An 18699-nucleotide genomic window follows, 5' to 3' on the forward strand; every position below is an offset into this window, starting at 1 on the left:
AAAATCTGAACCAAATAAACAAACCTGATGTAGGGCCATCAGCACTTTTGAAGTAAGGAACCAACAAAATATGGTAGATGAGAAGGTTTATAACATGATTTCATGCACTATTTATGCACTCTGGATTAAAGCACTGTAATACGTGGCAAAAGAAGAGGAATTGCCGAGCTCGCCTTCCTGAAATTAGGCAAATGGCTAATGGGAAGCAGCGTGGAATTGCCAGATTTGCCATTTATAGCAAGTGCTGCCTATGAGCACCTGATCTACTTGGCCCTAGGTTTATGGTAGTGATTTTCACTACTCTGGTGTCACAGAAAGTTATTGAGGATTCTGGGCTTGTGTGTGTGTGCACGTAGAGGGAGGAGGGGACACTCTGTGTGTGTGTGTGTGTGTGTTAGTTAGTGGACCTTAACATAACTGGTGACTAAGGTGATCTATATATGGTAATAAAACAAAGAATATTTCAGAAGAAAGTTACATGTACAAAAATATGACTTTCAACTTTGAAAATAAATAAGTTCAGTTTATTAAGAGCTGGTGTCAATGCTGAACAAAATACACATCCTCCAGTAAAGAAACATTTTGGTGATCTGTTCTTTTTTTTCTTTTTTTTTTTTTTTTTTTGATTTACTAAAATACAAGTTGGACCTTTTTTTTAATTTTTGTAAATATATCATTTGCCTCCCTTAACTACATGTCCTTATAACTGTGACCATCATTCTCCTTGAAGCCAAAAACTGAGGTTTGTTTTTTTAAATTCTTAGGAGTCTGGCCACATCTGCAGTTTTTTTCTTTTTTAAGGGAAAATACTTGACAATGAAAAAAAAGAAAAATATATTTTTTTCTAATAAATAAAAATAATTTAAAATGCTAGAGGCTATACATGACTAGTTTTGATTATGTTCATTTATAAATGAAATATTTTCCAAAATACGTGGAAGCAATATTAAAGGCAGACAAACAAAGATCTGTCTACTTTATTTTCCCATTAAGCTTGCCTTTCTTAACTTCTCCACCAGTGGTTCAGCATGTAAGAGGAATAAATGTCACATCACCATTCATGAAGTTTGTCAGGCTTTAAAAAAATAGTTCTGGCCTCGAAGGAGTCAACATTCATCTTCAACTTCTCTGATTGGTGGTATCAAGCTGCTTGTCGATTTATACTGATTGATCTGATTGGCCATGTGAGTGCTCATGGGCTTGATTTGAATGTTTCTGGGATAGGCATTATCCGGTTCATCTGTAAACCATTTCTTTTCTGCTAAAGAGCAAAATGGGTAGAGACAGAATAAGGAGGGAAAATGAGAGTTTTAATTAGTGAAGCACATATACACATAAACATAAAAAAAAAGAAATAAAAAGGAGGGGGAAGGAGTCAGTAAGGTTTATAGAGAAAAAGCAATCAATAGAAGGTGACTTTGACTAATTACAAGCAGTACAGTGCATTAGATTTATACCTCTGAAAATACTTTTCATGAAAGGAGGATGACATGTTTGCAGATTTGATAGTAGAAGCTGAAGAAAACTGTCAATATGCTAGTTTGCTTGTGGAATGCAAGGGAGCTCTTTTTTTTTTCTTTCATGCTCAGGTGAACACCCTCTGAATCATTTATTGAAAAAATGATACAAATAAAGGGCTAAACTGAGAAGCCAGGAAGAGCAGATGGGGTAAGGGTAATGCAGAAAAGGGCACATGAGTCCATATGGAGAGGAGCACCTAAAGAGTCAGGGGCTTCTCTGAACCATTTCAGCCTCGGGGTGGTCGCTGCCTCTGGCTCAGAAATCGTGCAGGAGAATGTAAAGTTGGTGCTAGAAGAAATAGGGCTTGCATTCATGCTGCCAGATGGCTGTGTTCCTGCATGGAATGGCCATTATTTGCTACTTAGCAACCTGGCTGCCTGGGTGCTGCTGAACCCTCCAGTTTCGGAAGGGATATGGAACATACCTGATGCTCAGATGGCTGTAGTAAGGACTCGAGTTAATCCTGAATGGATTGGTAGTGATACGTGACAGCAGGGCAAAATAAGCAAGGACTTAAAGGAAGATTAGAAGGGAAGCTGTTCTTTTTGTATCTTTGGGCAGTGTCTGTTTCCATGAACATAGGAAGAATTTTATGGTACTGATTTAAGATGGGCTGGGAGCAATGTGGGAGGGAGTGAGGATGCTGAGAGGTTGCAGCATTGCCACCAGTCCCCAGCTGCTTGTGATTGTAACCACTATATTGCATGGTTCGTAGGCAGATGTGGACAAAAACATCTTAAAATTCACAAAAGAAAAAAGATAATCAAAAGTATTCTCTCTTTAGAGAGCAATAACTGCTGTCATTTCTTAACTACAGGTGTGCAGCTTTACAAGATAACTCCATTCAAAGACTTAGAAACTCCTGGTGTTAAAGTGCCTCATGGCCATTAGGTCCTTGTGCTTTGACAGCTTTTGTGAACAGGCATCTCCATTCTCACCCTCTGCTCCCGAATTCCAGAGGTGGGTGTGCAGAGCAAAGGGCACACGGTTCTGGCGATGGGATTCTGCAACTGGGGCATTTTCATTATTATATGCAACGTTTAACGTGTGGCACATCAGAGCTACTGCTCTTACATGTATGCAGTAGTCATTCTAATGGGGAACCCAAAATGCTTCAGAAGCTTCAGTGTCTCGCATCATACAAACTGCCACTTTTTCTTACCACTGAAATGCTGCCACATCTGGGTTGGAATCAGGGCAGGAGTGGAAGGAGTACTAATTTTAAATAAATAAATAAATAAATAAATAAATTGAAAAAAAAAAATAAGCAAAGCAAACTCCACCTTGGAAACCCAAGGATTGAGCACAAAAGCTCAGGAGGTGAAGCACAGAATAGAAACTGGAAGACCAGGAAGAATAAAGGACAAATATCTGGGCATAAACACGTAAGAATAAACAACTAGCTTCAAAGGTAGGGCATCTAAAGAGGTGGATTGATTTCCAGAAATACTAGACTTCTCAGTCACTTTTGTGAAGACGAAATTTAAACACCTGATATGGATTTTAAGCATCTACATCCAACACCCCCTGATTCCCCAACAACAAACCCCAAACTTATGAGGGTTCCATCCATCTTGGGGTTTTTTTTCAGATACATTTGTTACCTGTACTTACGCTAATCATTAGTCGCTTCTTATTACTGAAGGTGTTTACACCTATTACAACACAACTACTGTGCTGTTTTTCTTGCCATTTGCTAAAATGTATTTTACTTCTTTTTAAAATATCTTACTCATTTGAAACCAGGGTAAATAGTTCCCTGCCCCCTTAAAGTTGCCTGAGTCTGAACAATGTTCAATCTCCCATCTCTCTGTCTCTCTCTCTCTTACCTATTATAATTAAGTTCCCTTTGATTTGAACAGATTGGACGATAGGAATTCATAATGTTACATCCTGCACACTGAAGCTAACTGATTAAGTGCTTTAAATTATTCTTCCTGACAGAATGATAAAGTTACAATCTGTTCAGAGATGATCTACAGCTTGCCAGACTCCTACCGCTTCTTTCTACATTCATTTATCTTTTTGTCAAGCAGTTAAAAAAAAAAAAAAAAGCCTCAATTCCATAGATCTTTTAAAGTCATCAGAACATCTGAATTATTAATGAAACTTTAAGGGAATGGTTCCTGATGGGGGCTGGTTTAAGAAAGGTTGTAGGAAAAAAAAATCTGGGAATGCGTACACATCAAAATAATTTCAGCTCCATTTAAAAAACCATTTAGTTCAAGTGTGACACATGAACCATTATGCATTTGTGGAAACCAATTTTATGTGATCTACGATTAAACTAACCTTTCAGAGAGGTGTAAAGTGTGATGGTTATCATGTTTTAAAAGCCTTGCAAAATCACATAAACAATTTCAAACTAACAGTTTTCTAATGGTTTGTGTTTAAAACGATTTTGAGGGAAGCTAAGCACCGTGAACTTTTATCTCTACCTTCTTTTTTAACATATGGTGCACAAACTTTCCTTACAGACAGAACTTGGTGCAAGTTAATTCAATCTCATAGCAAGAAACGGGAGAACAGCATGATTACTAAGGATTAGGGATGAACTGCACTGTATTCCTCAGCACTGTATTTCCCAGTGTAAAGCATTTCCATCTCCCCTGCTTGCCCTGGAATTTTCAAAACAAGGCAATTATTTATATCTTAATCTTTACAATAAAACTCATATCCAGGGAGATGATCTTTAAAAAGACACCATCAAGTCTCTTTTTTGCCTTTACTTGCCAAATAATAAATACAGAAAATAAATAATAAATGCAGAAAGTGGTAGAATCTAATTTCTTTTGCTGCTTAAATTTCTTTTCACCAGTGCTGAAACCTTGGTCCAGGCATTATCATCTCCAGCAGCAAATGCTTGGACCCAGCTTTATAGCTTTCTTGTTCCTTTTCTGCTCTTAAAATTGTCTTTGACCACATAATGATGAATCTTCTGTGAAAGTCCATCAACCTCTACACTTACCTTTGAAATGTGAGCTTGACACTCCTCATCTTTACACTTGGCCACTAAGAAATTCTCCTCCCAGCTACTAAATGTCCTTCTTGAATCTCTTACACACTTTTCAATCTTTTTTGTTATGACTTTGATATGTCTTCCATAGGCATAGCATAGATTTATATGTATCGTAAACAAACTACTTACTCTTTCCTTTAAATCAGTCCAGAAAAATTTTTTTTTAAGTCTTCATACATTGTTATATTCAACAACTTTTTTTTAGTTCTCTGTCATGTTCGGTCTGTTTCTCTCCCTTTTGGCATATGCATATTGATCCTTACCATATGTGTTTCTACACTATAATCAGAACTGGCATGGTTTTCTGCTGTGGTTTTTTTTCTTTTTTTTTTTTTTTTAAGAGCTGCTCAAGAGAGTCCCTGAGAGACTCCCACTATTTGATGGGTTTGTTTTTGACAGCATCACCTGAGAGAGATGTTGGAACAGTTAAGTAACCTCATGTATCAGAAAGCAGAAAACATTTACTTTCCTCTCAAGCACCTGTGTTTGCAATGAGTTATCAGTATCCCAGTGCATCCATGAAGGTTCTAAAGGCATCATGCTCTTATTACAAATAAATAAAAATTAACATCTTGTGTAAGACTGTTCCCTGCAGCATAAAAAGATATAAATAATTAAAGTAAAATTATCAAAATAAAGATTTCTCCAACTTGTGTAAGACTCTAGCAATTCTCTCCAACAGATTTATTGTTCTAGTGCTTTAAAATTTCTGTCATTAATTCTGGACTGACTAATCATGTTCGAATAAATGTCACTGTGAAAGACCCTCTCTTTGAGCAGAGTCAAAGAAAGCACTAGCTAAACATGACACAAAATTTTACTAAATCTGTATTCTAACCATAATCCCAGGTTACCTTACAATTGTTTTAAACGTGCATTTTTTAATTCTTTGACATCTGCAGTTTCAAATGAGTCTGTATGTATGTGTTTGTGTGCCTCCCCCCACCATACAAGCAGTTTGTCTTATAGCTAAGCTGAAAATTCTCTCATACAATTTCTTCCTGCATGAGAAAAAAGTAACGAAAGTTTCTCCACCCACCTCCTCAGCAATTCTTTGTTTGGCAGATGAATATTTTACATGTAGCAGGCATTAAGTAATGTACAGGGAGAGAAGAAACTATTCCTACTTTCTACGAAGTTCTTTATTTTGCTTCAAGGAAACGAAAGTTTGGGGACAAAAATGCTATTCAGGACATGCTCTTGTTGATTTTTAATTTTTTAAGCTAGCAAAAGCCTTACTTTTGACAACGGGACTTTCACTGGAACATGCCTGACTCTGCCAGTTTAGGCCAGTGGGAACCCATGGCAAGAACCTGCAGGTTTGCTAGACGTGTTTTTCTGTCAATACTCAGACCAACGAAGTTACTAAGAACCTAGTTTCTATTGTTGAAACCATGCTGGGACTGCTAAAAGTGTCAGGACTCCCATTTAAAGCTCTAAAATGTCACCTCTTGACATTAGTGTTGCTTTTACACTTTCAAAAACTAATGAGGGTAGTTACTGAGAATGTTTGATTCGGGATAGGTTTCCAAACAAATGGGAGGTTTCCTGTTACTTTGCAAGATAAAAAATGTTGACAACATAACATAGTTGATTTAAACATTCCTCTACTTGTAATGACCAACTTCCCAATTTCATTAGTATATCCATATCAGAAAATCTTCATCACTTTAATAAACTATTTGATAAATTTGGCTATAGTTAGCAGTGAAAATTGCACATGGTATAACTAAAAGTCAAAACTTTGAGACTTCTGACTTTAGGACAGATGACGGAGAAGAATTAGAACTCAATATGATTTGAAGAATTCAGATTTTCATTCATATTAGTTAATCCTCTTCCATTGCTCACAAAATAAACAAGTCGCTTCTCTAATGTACATTGTCTATATTTTTTTCTCTTTGAGCTGCAGTTATACAAATACTATTTTTTTGGATAAAATCATTATGTAGTGTGTGACAAGTGGCTTCATATTAACACCCTTCCTTCCTCTGCTAAATGGAAAGCAGATAAAACATTAATGGAAAAGCATTTTGGTGTCAAAGCCATTAACATTCTTCCAAAATGCATAACTGTTCTCGACTATCTTCAGTCAATATTGCCAACATAAAAAGATGCTCATGAACATACACAGGGGACAGGGCAGTAGGGAGGGGAAAGCAGGAAAGGAGTTGGAATGAGGAATGTGAAATTAAAGTAATGTCTGCACCAGGGTAGGCATCTTCATTGGGCAGGAACCTGGGTGTTTCCAAAAGGACACGTGCAATTAGAAAGGCAAGCAGATGAGAGGATAAAAAATAAAACAGGGTTGAGCAACAGCAGCAGCAGCAGCAGCAGCCAGTTTTACTTCTGGTTTGGAGGGAAAAAAAGGCAAAAGAAAACCAACAAAACAATCAACCAAACAAACAAACCAATAACTGAATAAAGTTTGTAACTAATTTTTTTTTTTAATTTCACAAGTTTTCACAAGGACAAAGTTATAGAAGGAAACCCACAGCAGTTGCTAGGTCATGCAGAACCATTAATTGTCATACCTTGGCCCATTCTATTCATCCTTGTTGCACTTTAGAAAAAGAAGTAAGCTATGTAAGTTTTACAATGCTTTTAAACTGTCATATTTCCTGTTGAGCACTTTAACTGGCACATCCTTGTAGTAATAAATATTCTTGGGGCAAAACATGATAACTTTCTTTCCAAAAAGAAACACATTAATTTGTCTTTATGATGAAGAGCAACTGTAATAGACTCATTTGTAGGGAAACATCCGTAATTTGCAACATATTTCATTGATAGGACTTACAGCTGCATATGAATGTACAGACACATATATACTGTATTCCAATCATTATGCTTAACACTGCACAGTGGTACTTTCTGTAGCCCACTTATATTGTTCCAGGTTTTGTCAGTAAAAGTGCTTGGCTTCATTGTCAATTCACACAGCAAGCAAATCTTCAAAATTATCATGCTTGGGGAAGGGAAAGGTAGAAAACAACACTAACCATAAAAGCACCTTGTCTGGGTTGGCAGTTACAATGCTAATCACTCCCACATCCAAATATCTATTTTCTGTCTGCATGCTTTCTTGCTGGGTAGCCAGGGAAGGTGATATGTGTTTCTGGCCTCCCTACCCTGGAAAACTCTTTGTATCACCTAGTACTAGTTCTATATTTCAAAAGGCTGGCATTTGAAATTAAAAAAACAAGCTTGAAGTATCGTTTCTATGGCTGTCTAGGATAGGTTCCTCTCCACTACTTTCTTTAGTTCCCTGCCACAATTTTTGTTTGCCTAGGTGTGCCATTGGTGAGAATCTGCAAGAGCAAGACTCTGGCAAGTGCCTAGAACATGATGCCTCAGCACAGTGAATATTTCCACCCCAGCCCTCTTGTTCTGCTCATCAGCTGCCCAGGGCACAGCACCTTTTCTTCCCAAATGGGAGAAACCTTAAAGGCACTCAGTTGTCTTCCCCTGTATTCCTGCCTACTGGCAGCACCTGTGGAAAAGAACCAGCTAGAACATGGAGCAGGATTTCTGGAGGATCTTCAGATATTAGGACTCTTGTTGGAAGATTTATACCACCACTCTGACTTGGAACAGTTAAACTACCATCTGGGGAAAGGAACAAAGTCCCTTGAGATCTGATACTTAAGCATAGAAAAATGCTTGCTCTTTTCTGAACATTATTTATTCTGTACATAAGGTGACTAATTCACCTTTTAAAGATGTAAAAGTCCCAGGAAGGCAGTTTTTAATGACTTACATCCAATATTTATGATACATATGGCTTTTTATCCCAAATGTCAAAAGTGAAAGAAAATATAGCTATTCATGTGGCAGTATAAATAGACAGAATAATAATTTAATATGCAATTAGACTCTTTCTAAACTTAAATTAAACCATTGGAGTTTTACAACTCCATTCCCAGACAACTTCAGTGTTAAAGGGAAAAGACACTATCTCCAAAAGGCTAGTATTTTAGAGAAAGTCCTTAAACAAGCAGAAAAGTCCCTGATGTTGCTTTGGTATAAAGCAGGTGCGTAGCAATAATCTATACAAAGAGTGTAAGCCCTGTACAATATAAGCTTTGAGAGTGAAAAATCAGTAGGGTTTTTTTGTTTGTTTTGGGGATTTTTTTGGTTTTTTTGTTTGTTTTTTTTTTTTTTTTTTAAATGGGTTAGTTTTATAAGCTTCAAATAAATGTAACAACTCCTGTAAATATGAATATAAAAAAACCTACTGCAACATACATCAACAATTCTGCACTAAATGACTTTCTTTGTGTAACTCTGACATCAAGAGCAAGTGTTCATGTTAAATATACTCTTTCTGATATGTAGAGTAACTGCAGTGAGTTATTTATGTTTTCAGTGTGCCTATGGGTTTAGAATTTTTTTTCTCCCCTAGCATCATAAATAACTTTTGGTCCGTCTGCTTTGTTGCTGTTGTGCTTAAGGGTTTTATGGTGGTGAAATAAAAATGACAATCACATGCACACTGTCATACATATGCAAAATATGTGTACAAAAAGGGAGAACTCCATGGGAAAACAGGGAACATTACTGCTGGCAACATTAACTGGGGAGAATGGGTGGTGAATGCAAGTTTCACACACAGTGGGAGCAGGTACACATATCAAAGTCTATCTTCCTGCACATACTTCTGTTTTTCCCGAGAATCCCTGGTCTTGGTGCGGTTCGGTCGGTTTGCTGTTGATGGGATGGAGTGAGCTGATGAGCTCTTCTTACTGGAAGAATAGGAGGAATGGGAGGAATGAGAAAGACTGGCCCGGGACTGGCCAGCGTTGTGGTCAAATTGCATCAAACAGAAGATCAAGTCTGTCGGCACAAGCTCAAATTCATACGGTGGGTTTGTGATAACATAACTGGAAAGAAAGCAAGAAAGAAAGAAAGAGAAAGCAGGTTTAGATTTTTACTTAAAAAAATTCTAGAGTTGTTATATCATAAACATTTGCCCAGATTTTTGCATTTCTGTTTCCTTCAGTGTGTACCTAATTTTAGCTCTCATAATACCCATTATAATTTAGGACCTTCTTACATCAGACATCACTTTTTGTATGTTTTCTGTTGCACGGGAATAGTGTCTGAGTAGGATGTTCTTCAAGTGAGTCATGTCATGATTTTTCAGAGAAGACACCATACAAATCACTCTCCTTTCTCTAGCTGCACTGTAGTGCAATGACTCTAGCAAACAGATTTACATATTGACAAAAACCAGTAACATACCCACCAGCAATAGTATTTAAAGAATGGCTGAACAGCAGGGAGAGGAGGATTTTAGACAGTTATATTTAATTACATATTTACTTTACATTTATTAAATATTTAAATACTGAAACCCCACCTTCAACTAACTCCTTTTCAGGGCAGGAAGGGCTTAGAGACCCTGCTGCTAAATTTTTTCTTATATGTGAAAAACATATTTGAGCAAGGCAATAGGAATTTTCTGTCCAAGCCAGAAATGAGTAAAAATTGATCACGAAGCTCACAACTTCTTTCCAAATTAATCCAGTGCTCATAAGAAATCTGGCTTATCTGCCTCAGGGACAGAAGTCACTTATTAATCCAACAAATAATCCCAAGTATAGCAAGTACAGTGCAAATCTAAACTGAAAATAATTTTTTCTACCCAATTTCTCCAAATCCTTACAGAAGAAACAGCTTTGGTGGGCTGCAGGGTTGTTTATTGCCGTGTTCACTCAATAATGATGCTTTTTGTAGAGAATGAAACAGTAACAGATGGTAGATTTGTGATAGTTCTGGTATGGGTCTGTGTGTGTATTTCTAGTAGGCACTTAATTAAGACACATTTCAAGTAAGCTGCTAAATGGCCTTCAGTTTGCAAAGATGGAAATGTGGCTGCTCTATTTAAAGCCCTGAGGTCAGCCTTGGTGCTGCTGAAGTAAAAATGCAGCCTACCAAGAGAAGGGTTTCCATTTACTGGAAGAAATTATTATTAGATACACACAGTACCAATGGGAAGTCCACAGGAGTATTTTCTGAGCATCCAGAAAAAAGAAAGTCTAAGTACTATAATCTAAAGTATCATCCAGTAATTTACAGCTGATTGATATAAGCAAACTGAAGACCTTTCCTTGTATGCAAGCAGTGGATCATCATAAATCAAACAAGATAAAGATATGTTCTGAAATATGAAATTTTTAAATTAAAATTAGCTGAAAACTTATGCTATGATATCCAGCCTATGATTTAAACTCAGCTAAAGAGTCATCATGAAGTCCTCAAAGAGTAGCTTTTGTGGCAGCTATGTAAAAAATGGAGTAAGCTCTTTTTTAGATTTATTACAGGTGCTGGGATCGTCCTCACGGAGAAGACGGAAGAACAGTGAAGCAGAGATGTTCTAAAAGACTGGGCTTACCGTTTAGTGCATTGGCTGGGAGTACTTAAATGTGCATCCCTTAATCGATAAATTCCAAAGCAAAGCATATTGTATGTTTTCAGTGCTTTACAAAATAGATCTCCATAACAACCTCCATCCTAGGAGAAAGGAGAGGGAAAAAAAGAAAAAAAAAGAAAGAGATAACAGCACATTTTTTTCCTTTCTTTTCTCTGTTAACACAATGTCAGGGAACAGGATTTTCAGTATAAGCCCGTACAAAAAGGGCAATGTTTAGACAGTCTGTTGTTTGTCACAAAGGAGAATTTTTTACCCAAGGAAATGAATAATCTGAAAGTTTTATTTCAAATAAGTAATTATGTAAAGTGATCATTATTTTGCAGAGCCTTGGTCCATGAAATGATGGTCCCATGAAATTGGGAACAGTGAGTGATTTGCTTTAAACTGGAAATACAAATTTTTGTACCAAACAATGCATATTCTACAAATTACATTAACTGTGGTATTAAAATTGTTGGTATTTTTGACCCTTTTTTGGAAGTAGCCATACTGTTATCTAGACAAATAAATTCACTGGGGAGCCCAACAGAAATTCATGTTCTGATGGGTTAAATGGATAATAAAACATCTCCCACTTTAAAATAATGATGAAATGTATGCCATTTTTCATAAATAATATAACATGTTTTGATTAGCAAGAAAAAAAAAAGTTTAGATTTGATAATTTGTATATCTAAAATATTGATTCTTAAGTGTTAATGTATTCTACCATCACTAACGTAATGCAAGTGAGGCTCTGGCGAAATAGCATTTGAAGGATTGGTATTGCTTGTTCTATTTCTGAAAACGTTACACCACATATATGCCCAGGTGTTTTGATGAGCTCTTAGTCTCAGCTATGAATGGACTTCTGCATGAACTAAAACGCTGTTTACTTCTGTCTGTGTATTCTCATGACCCTTAATCCTTAACCTGGGATTCCCTATCATTTCTGTGAAGAAGGTCGCTCCATTCGTTTTGAACGGAGCTGGTGAGCACAAGGTTAATTTAAGAAATATCAAATCCTACATCATTATCATCACCAAAGCGAAGTGGGTGCTTTGGGATTTGCCTCAAGATTACAAGATTTGGTCCAGAAAACATTTCTAGATACTTCTTTATCTAAATGCACCATTTTTTAAAGATGGTTTGTCAATTTGGTTTTGGTTTTGGATTTTTTTTTACTTCACTCTTTGGATAGTGGAGTCAAAATGTCAAAAAATTAGGATTTCACAAGAATTTCAGTTCATCCAGAAACAGCAGAAAACAAACCTTATAGCTTTGTTTTCAAGCTAATAAGCATATTTTAAGTAAGAACTGGAAACTCCATGGAAGGACTAAATAAGCTTATTAAAACACAACAAAGGTATAGATATTGCTGATGTTTGCAATGGATTATTATTAGAATGGTTATATTATCCAAGTCATTCATTTCTTTAGCCGACAGCTGAGAAGGACCACAGGATTTTCTGCCTGGAATATTCAGGCAAGGAGCCTGGGAAGTCATATAGCTTCTTAAAAAGGGTGAGAGCAAACCTGGTGCCCTGTGCTGTAAATTGCCAAATGATCCAAAAGCCCTATTAAGTTGAACAATAGAAATAAGATAGGTTTTTAATTCAGTCTGAGAGAAAACAAATAGACTGCAGACCAGCCTTGGTCCTGCGTTTCCCTCATGATCTTACCCCTAGGTCTGCGAATGGCCCATCATACAAAGCCAACTGAGCAACTCGACACCTGTCCCTGTTTGCAAGTGTCTGGGGTGTGCTGTAACCTCCTCTCAATGCATTTTCCTCAGCAATCAGTGCTTCCAGCTCTGGTGTGGCTCCTCCTGTTACCAATGTCCGTATCAGTGTGAGGATATTGTCATTGAAGTATGTCTGCAGAGATAAAAGAAAGCTCTTTAAGCAAACACCATTAAAGTCACAACTGAAGACATCCAAATTACAACTTTTCTGGGTTTCTGCTGTTTAAAGTTCTTGCCTGTCTCTTCAAATAATTTTATATAGAAAGTGAAAAGACAGCAGCCTCCAATTACTCTATTTTCTTCTATCCCATTAGGCTCCTATACTAGATCCTTCCTTTTAAACACCAATTCAGGCTGATTTTTATTAAAGTACAAAAATTTGAATGATTTATGTTTCCTATAATTGGTGTTAGTAGTGATGCAATGACTGCTTTCCTTCTCATTGCCTTCATGTCTAATAATGGGCTTTAGGACATGTAATTGTAAAATTCAGACCACATTTAAAGCTTACACAGGCTAGATTGCCTTTTTACTCTTGTCACCAATTCGTTGGGGAGCTGCCTTTGTGCTGCAAATGTCATTACTTATTACTGTGGCTGGACTCTAGCAGTCTAACCGATGTATTGTACTAAACATCTTATTACGAGACTTGACAGTGTTCAGACATAAGCATGTATCAATTAAACATCTTGAGTTCATTCCAGATAAATGTATGATGAGTTTGGGATCCTGGTGGTCCTTTTAAAAAACTCTAGGGTATAGGGTAAGTGTGGTTTATTAGGGAAGATTTACTCCACACTGACATTTTGCCAGCATCTGTAGCATTGCTGGTCTGTCAGGCAAACAATGGGTATTTTAAATATTAATTTAATGCCAGATGAATGATTTTCAAGTTCACTTAAAAGTATACTGGTGTAGTTCAGAGATACTCAGTTAAGTATCAGCAATATAATGTAGTGGGCAAAAAATAATGTTGAACAAAAAAAGGAGACGCCGTCACTTACAATGTCACTAATGTTTGTGGTTTCAGAAGCTTTGCAAGTGTGGGGGACATACGAGAAGGAAATGAGCTCGCTGCAGAGTGCACAGGATTGACATTACTGGATTTTTGGATTCCATTACTAGATTTGGGACTTTTGTTGAACTTGGAACAAATGTCTGTAATCCAACCAAGTAAAAATGACAACTGAATTCTCAAACAGTGCTTGTGGTCCAAAGATAATACTTTTTAAATAATACTTTTCAATGCAATTCATTGCTCTATCTCCATAATGTAATTGTATTTAATACATGCGTAAACTGAGGTACAGGTTGAAATATTTTATCCTGAGATCAAAAAGCAGAACAGGCTTCCTATCCATGTTACTTTGATATTCTTTCTTTGCATAATGAAACTTCAGTTTTATTGTTCACTTGAGATGACAGATAAAACAGGAGAAAATGAATTCTATGCAGCAACGTTTTTCACTGTTACATTGAAGTTTTGTAACTTCAAGCTTCTCTGGTTATTTACATAGGCATATATGCCATTCACCTGTTGATTAAATTAAAATGAGAGGAACATATTGTTATTGTTATTGTTATACATGCCCTAAAGCAAATATTTGCATCTCATCAACTCCAATTATTTTAAATTAGCTGGGTAAGACACTACATATTTTAAATACAAAGTGTAAGGAGATGTCTGACATTAGTAGGGGGTTCAGGAAGGTTCAGTTAGTCTAAAACACCAGCTAATCTCAAATCAGCTCTTACATATGTGGATGCACTGTGTAACAATTCAAGTGTAATACTCAAACCTTTCTTAACGTATAGAAAAAACAGTGTGATCCCTTGCAGGACTGTAAGTCTGGAGCGACTAAATGATGTTTAATAGGAATTTCCATGGTGAGACAGAGAAGACTTTCAGGCATGATTGTTTATTTTTCAGTTACTTCTTTCTTGATGTCCCCGAGATGAGAATCAGAGTTGCCCTCTTGGACAACTCTTCCCACTGTGCTATACTTTTCCAACATGGAAGTACTCACAATAAGCATTAAAATCTCTTTCCTTAGCCTTTGCCAGTGTATACTAAACTAAAATAAACTAAAATAATTAGCACAATTTCTTTGCTCCTGCAGTTAGGCAGAAATGTCACTTGACACCAGTTTCACGGATATAAAGCCAAATTTTGCCAGATCTAACGGTTGGAGGCACTGCAATTGTAGAAGTTGGGAAAGCCCTTTCAGTAAAATGTGCTCCAACATATTCTATATAGCACTTGAAGCACACATCTTCACAAAAGTATATAATTTTCTGCAGTAGTATCTTTTCTCAAGCCTTTTATTCAGTATTTTTGATCCCTTTTTCTTCTCTAAGTAGTGATATTCAGTGTTATTCAAAAATGCTGTTCTCAGTTTCACATCTATAAATCAATATAGAAGAACATGAAACAAAACTAAAGCTTTACTGGCAGATATTTCAAGTCTGGTTTACAATAAGGCCAACTATGGTAAGACATGTTCTAAGACTGATGGATGCTGGTTCATGTAAAATAGTCTGATTTTATAGACTGCTGACTTGCAGTGATTGGTAAAATATGCAAAAGTCTAAAATTGTACTAATAATTTTATTACTCTTGAGGAGGTATCATTAGGCCAGTCTTCACTGGTTTCTCTCTCTCTCTTTATTCTGTAATTCAAATTATAGCAACTATAGCCAGAATCCAAGATTTAAATACATACAGTCTTAGCTGTACTGTGCAAGTACACAATTACCCCTTATCATAAATTGAGTTGTAGCTCACTAGAGCATGATCTACTAAGAAATTATACTGTGGCCATATCACTCATTTTACTACATATCTCATATTAAACCGAGAAATGAAAGCAGTAGTAAAATAATGTATCGTCAGGCACCTGTCATAAATTCATTAATAAAAAAAAAATATATAAAATACAATTAAATTAAATACCTCCCCCCGCAAGCCCCAGTGCAATTAAGACATAACGGGCCCAATTCTGACTTATGTCATGTGCCAACCAGGAGTAACCCTGGGAGCCATACGCTACTATGAAACTGATGCAAATGAGAAAAGAATCAGATCTATTGTTGATGGAACAGAATGCTGTCACCAAAGAAAGGCCTCCCACTGCTAGACAAATGTTAAGGCAAAGCTAAGACACTTATTAGCAAAGGAGGCAACATTTATCTTGGAACAATGGCTTAATTTGGGTTTCATGCCATGACTGATGTAGTCGTCACCATTTAATCAGATGTATGAGTGCAGCCAAATGATGGGTTTTGGTTTTTTGCCATCAACGACTGAAAAGATTCCAACTTTCAGGACATTGCAACCAATCAGAAAATGCCCAACCATAGGCAAGAAAGGATGGGTGAATAGGAAGTTGTAACTTGTCACCTTCTGCTAAATAGAGTTGCTTCCTCCTGTACCAATATATTTAACACTCCTCAGGAAAAACCCTTCTGTCCATGCTTTCGATTGTCACAAAAATCAGACTCCTCTCATTACCTCTTGCCAGTCCGGAACTGTGGGACACTGAAAAGCTGAAGTAGCTGATATCCATTTCCTTTGGAACAATAATACACTGAAATTAATTTGAGAGTGATCTTCTACTTGCTCTGTGGGAGGGTACTTGGCCTGGATATGCCAGTACTTATAAGAAACTGATCTACAGAATTTCTTTGGAAAGGTGCTGCTGTGCTTAAAGTAACAAGACACTTTCCAGTGATGGTAGCTGTTTTGTTGACTGTAAAATCGTAACTGAAGAAATACTTGTTTGCTACTGCTGTTAACTGAACCCCACACTGGACATCTGTATGACATCGCTATAATCGGCATCCAGAATGAGAATATGGAATAGGTGTAGTCTAAACCCAGAAAAAAAAAGAAATGCATCATAGACACTGAAACCGGGTAAATAGCAAGGAAATTCTGACATAGATATCTGAGCTAGCAGTGCCACCTAGCCTGTGCTCCAGAATTGTAGTGCAGCTCTTTCAAACATTTCAGGGATGCTTTCCTGTTTATTCAATCATTTTTTAAAGTATAATTACCAGAGTGCTTATGTTTTGCAGTTAATGCTGTCAAGCCTTTTGAACTAATTGGTCTTTAACAGAAAATTTTACTGAAAATTAGCACATCTTTTAATAACATTACTTTAACTTTAATAGCACTTTGCCTTTCATTTATAATTACTCCAAAATTGTCATTTTCTAAGTCGTATCTGCCATTTTTTTGTGTTTACTAGTGGTTTTATATGGATTTATTTTAAGACAACTCCTCCTCCACTGCATGCAGTTTTTAACAGCACTTTCAAACAAATATTTTAACTTGTTCTTCTTTTTCAGTTGGAGGAACTCTGATGAATTAATAATATATATCCAAACCTGAGGAACGACTGAGCTAACGTCACTAACTTATACCAATAATAAAAGGGCCTTTGAGGCAGAATCAACAGCAGAAAATAAATAACAACATTTCACAGTTTGAAAATCTATTGATTCTCAAAATATTGTCCAAACTTTAAAGAAGTTTGGGACACTTTAGGTTACAAGATGCTGCTTGCTAATCCCCTGAACAGATTTGCACAAAAAATAGTCTTGTGTTTCAAAATGTATACATCACAGATTGAACAGTTTCTTTTCTGTATAAATAAGACTGTGAAGATCCCTGAGGGAGAACTCTTGACTAAGGGATATACTGAAAAGATATTTTTAACTGTTTTTAACTATTGTCTTCCATTCTGCACTTTCATTTATACAAAGAAAATGTAGAATTTAGTACTATAGAACAAAAATCAAGACCTAAAGGTCTAGCACAGGGAAATAAATTCTAGGGTATCGAATGTTAAACGGTATAATCTGGCCCTGGAGATCGTCGCCTCTACCGGCACCACTCCGACAGTACATCAAGTCTATTGTCAGCGCTGTGTACAGGAGGGATGCCAACCTGCCAGAACTTCTGTGGTTCTCATAGCTTCAGCCCCAAAAGGAATAACAGAGAAGCTTTGGCTTGCAGGTCAACTGTTCAAACCTTTGAAGGTACTGTGCCTTGATAAAAGTGGTTTCCTTGTACACACAGGATTTTCTGGAATAACTATCTCAACAAGACCCAGAAAAAGAAAAAGTATTTCTCCTCCAAAATTTGCTTCTCTTAAGATATTCTATGTCATGTGAATTTTTTTATAGCTGAAGATGATCTTTTTACAAAACATCCACATTATTTAAAAGATGCCTCCAATTCCATGGTTTTTAGCCACATTCAATTTGGCGATGCGAATGCGCTTTGCTATTCAGGAGCAGCGCCACCTTGTGACTGACAGACTACATGTATTCTTTCCCTGGCTTTGCATATGCTATGACAAAACAAATATTAATATATCATTCAAGTGTCTGATGGCAGTAGATGTCTCTTCAAAGACATAATAATGATTAGCTGGCATGATTTAACAATAGCCACTGCCACACATAAAACATGAACCATGCCTACAGTCTTCACACAGAGTACAATAATGCACTTCAACTGAAGCCTGGAGAGACCACTGTTACCAACTCATCAAAAAGACAATGCAGTTTTTGAGCTCATTATTGTCTTCTGAGCAATGAGCTTCAAACTACTACACTGTGAATCACAGGCTTGTGGAATATATTGCCTTTGCTGCAGAAGACAAACTGCGTGTAGATAGCCTGTAGATAGCATTTTGAAAAGTAAACTTCATTAAGCCTTTTATCTTTGAAATAAGAAAATAACAAACAATTTCAAATTTAAAATATCTAATACTGTCATCTTATAGGAAATAACACTAAACTAGCAGAACGCAATGATTTTCAGCATTCAGATGTGAATCAGAAAGTGATAACACTTTTTCTAATCTGTGATTCATGAGTAGGGTTTAGTCTACTACTTCTATAATAATAACATTATATAAAAGAAAATATTAATTTAACATGGATTAAAACTGTTTGTTATTATTCAATAACTGATACTTTAGCAAATTA

At 36.5% G+C, this 18699-nt stretch overlaps 1 protein-coding gene across 12 annotated transcripts in view; it reads right to left on the minus strand.

Annotated features, from left to right (window-relative positions):
• Positions 1–1236: 1236 nt before the first annotated feature.
• KCNMA1 (potassium calcium-activated channel subfamily M alpha 1) overlaps positions 1237–18699 on the minus strand; it is a 479530-nt gene continuing 462067 nt past the window's right edge. For 5 of the 12 annotated variants that reach the window (XM_074155313.1, XM_074155311.1, XM_074155307.1 and 2 more), the window contains 4 exons: positions 12638–12832; positions 10938–11056; positions 9199–9423; positions 1237–1261 (listed from right to left, as the gene is read on the minus strand). In XM_074155313.1, the coding sequence (XP_074011414.1) occupies positions 1237–1261; positions 9199–9423; positions 10938–11056; positions 12638–12832 (564 nt within the window). Of the gene's footprint in view, positions 1262–8708; positions 9424–10937; positions 11057–12637; positions 12833–18699 lie in introns of those variants that run through there. The other 7 variants (XM_074155312.1, XM_074155310.1, XM_074155305.1 and 4 more) reach the window with 3 other exon arrangements.

The sequence above is a fragment of the Numenius arquata genome, chromosome 10 (genome assembly GCF_964106895.1).
Source record: "Numenius arquata chromosome 10, bNumArq3.hap1.1, whole genome shotgun sequence".
Taxonomy (NCBI): domain Eukaryota; kingdom Metazoa; phylum Chordata; class Aves; order Charadriiformes; family Scolopacidae; genus Numenius; species Numenius arquata.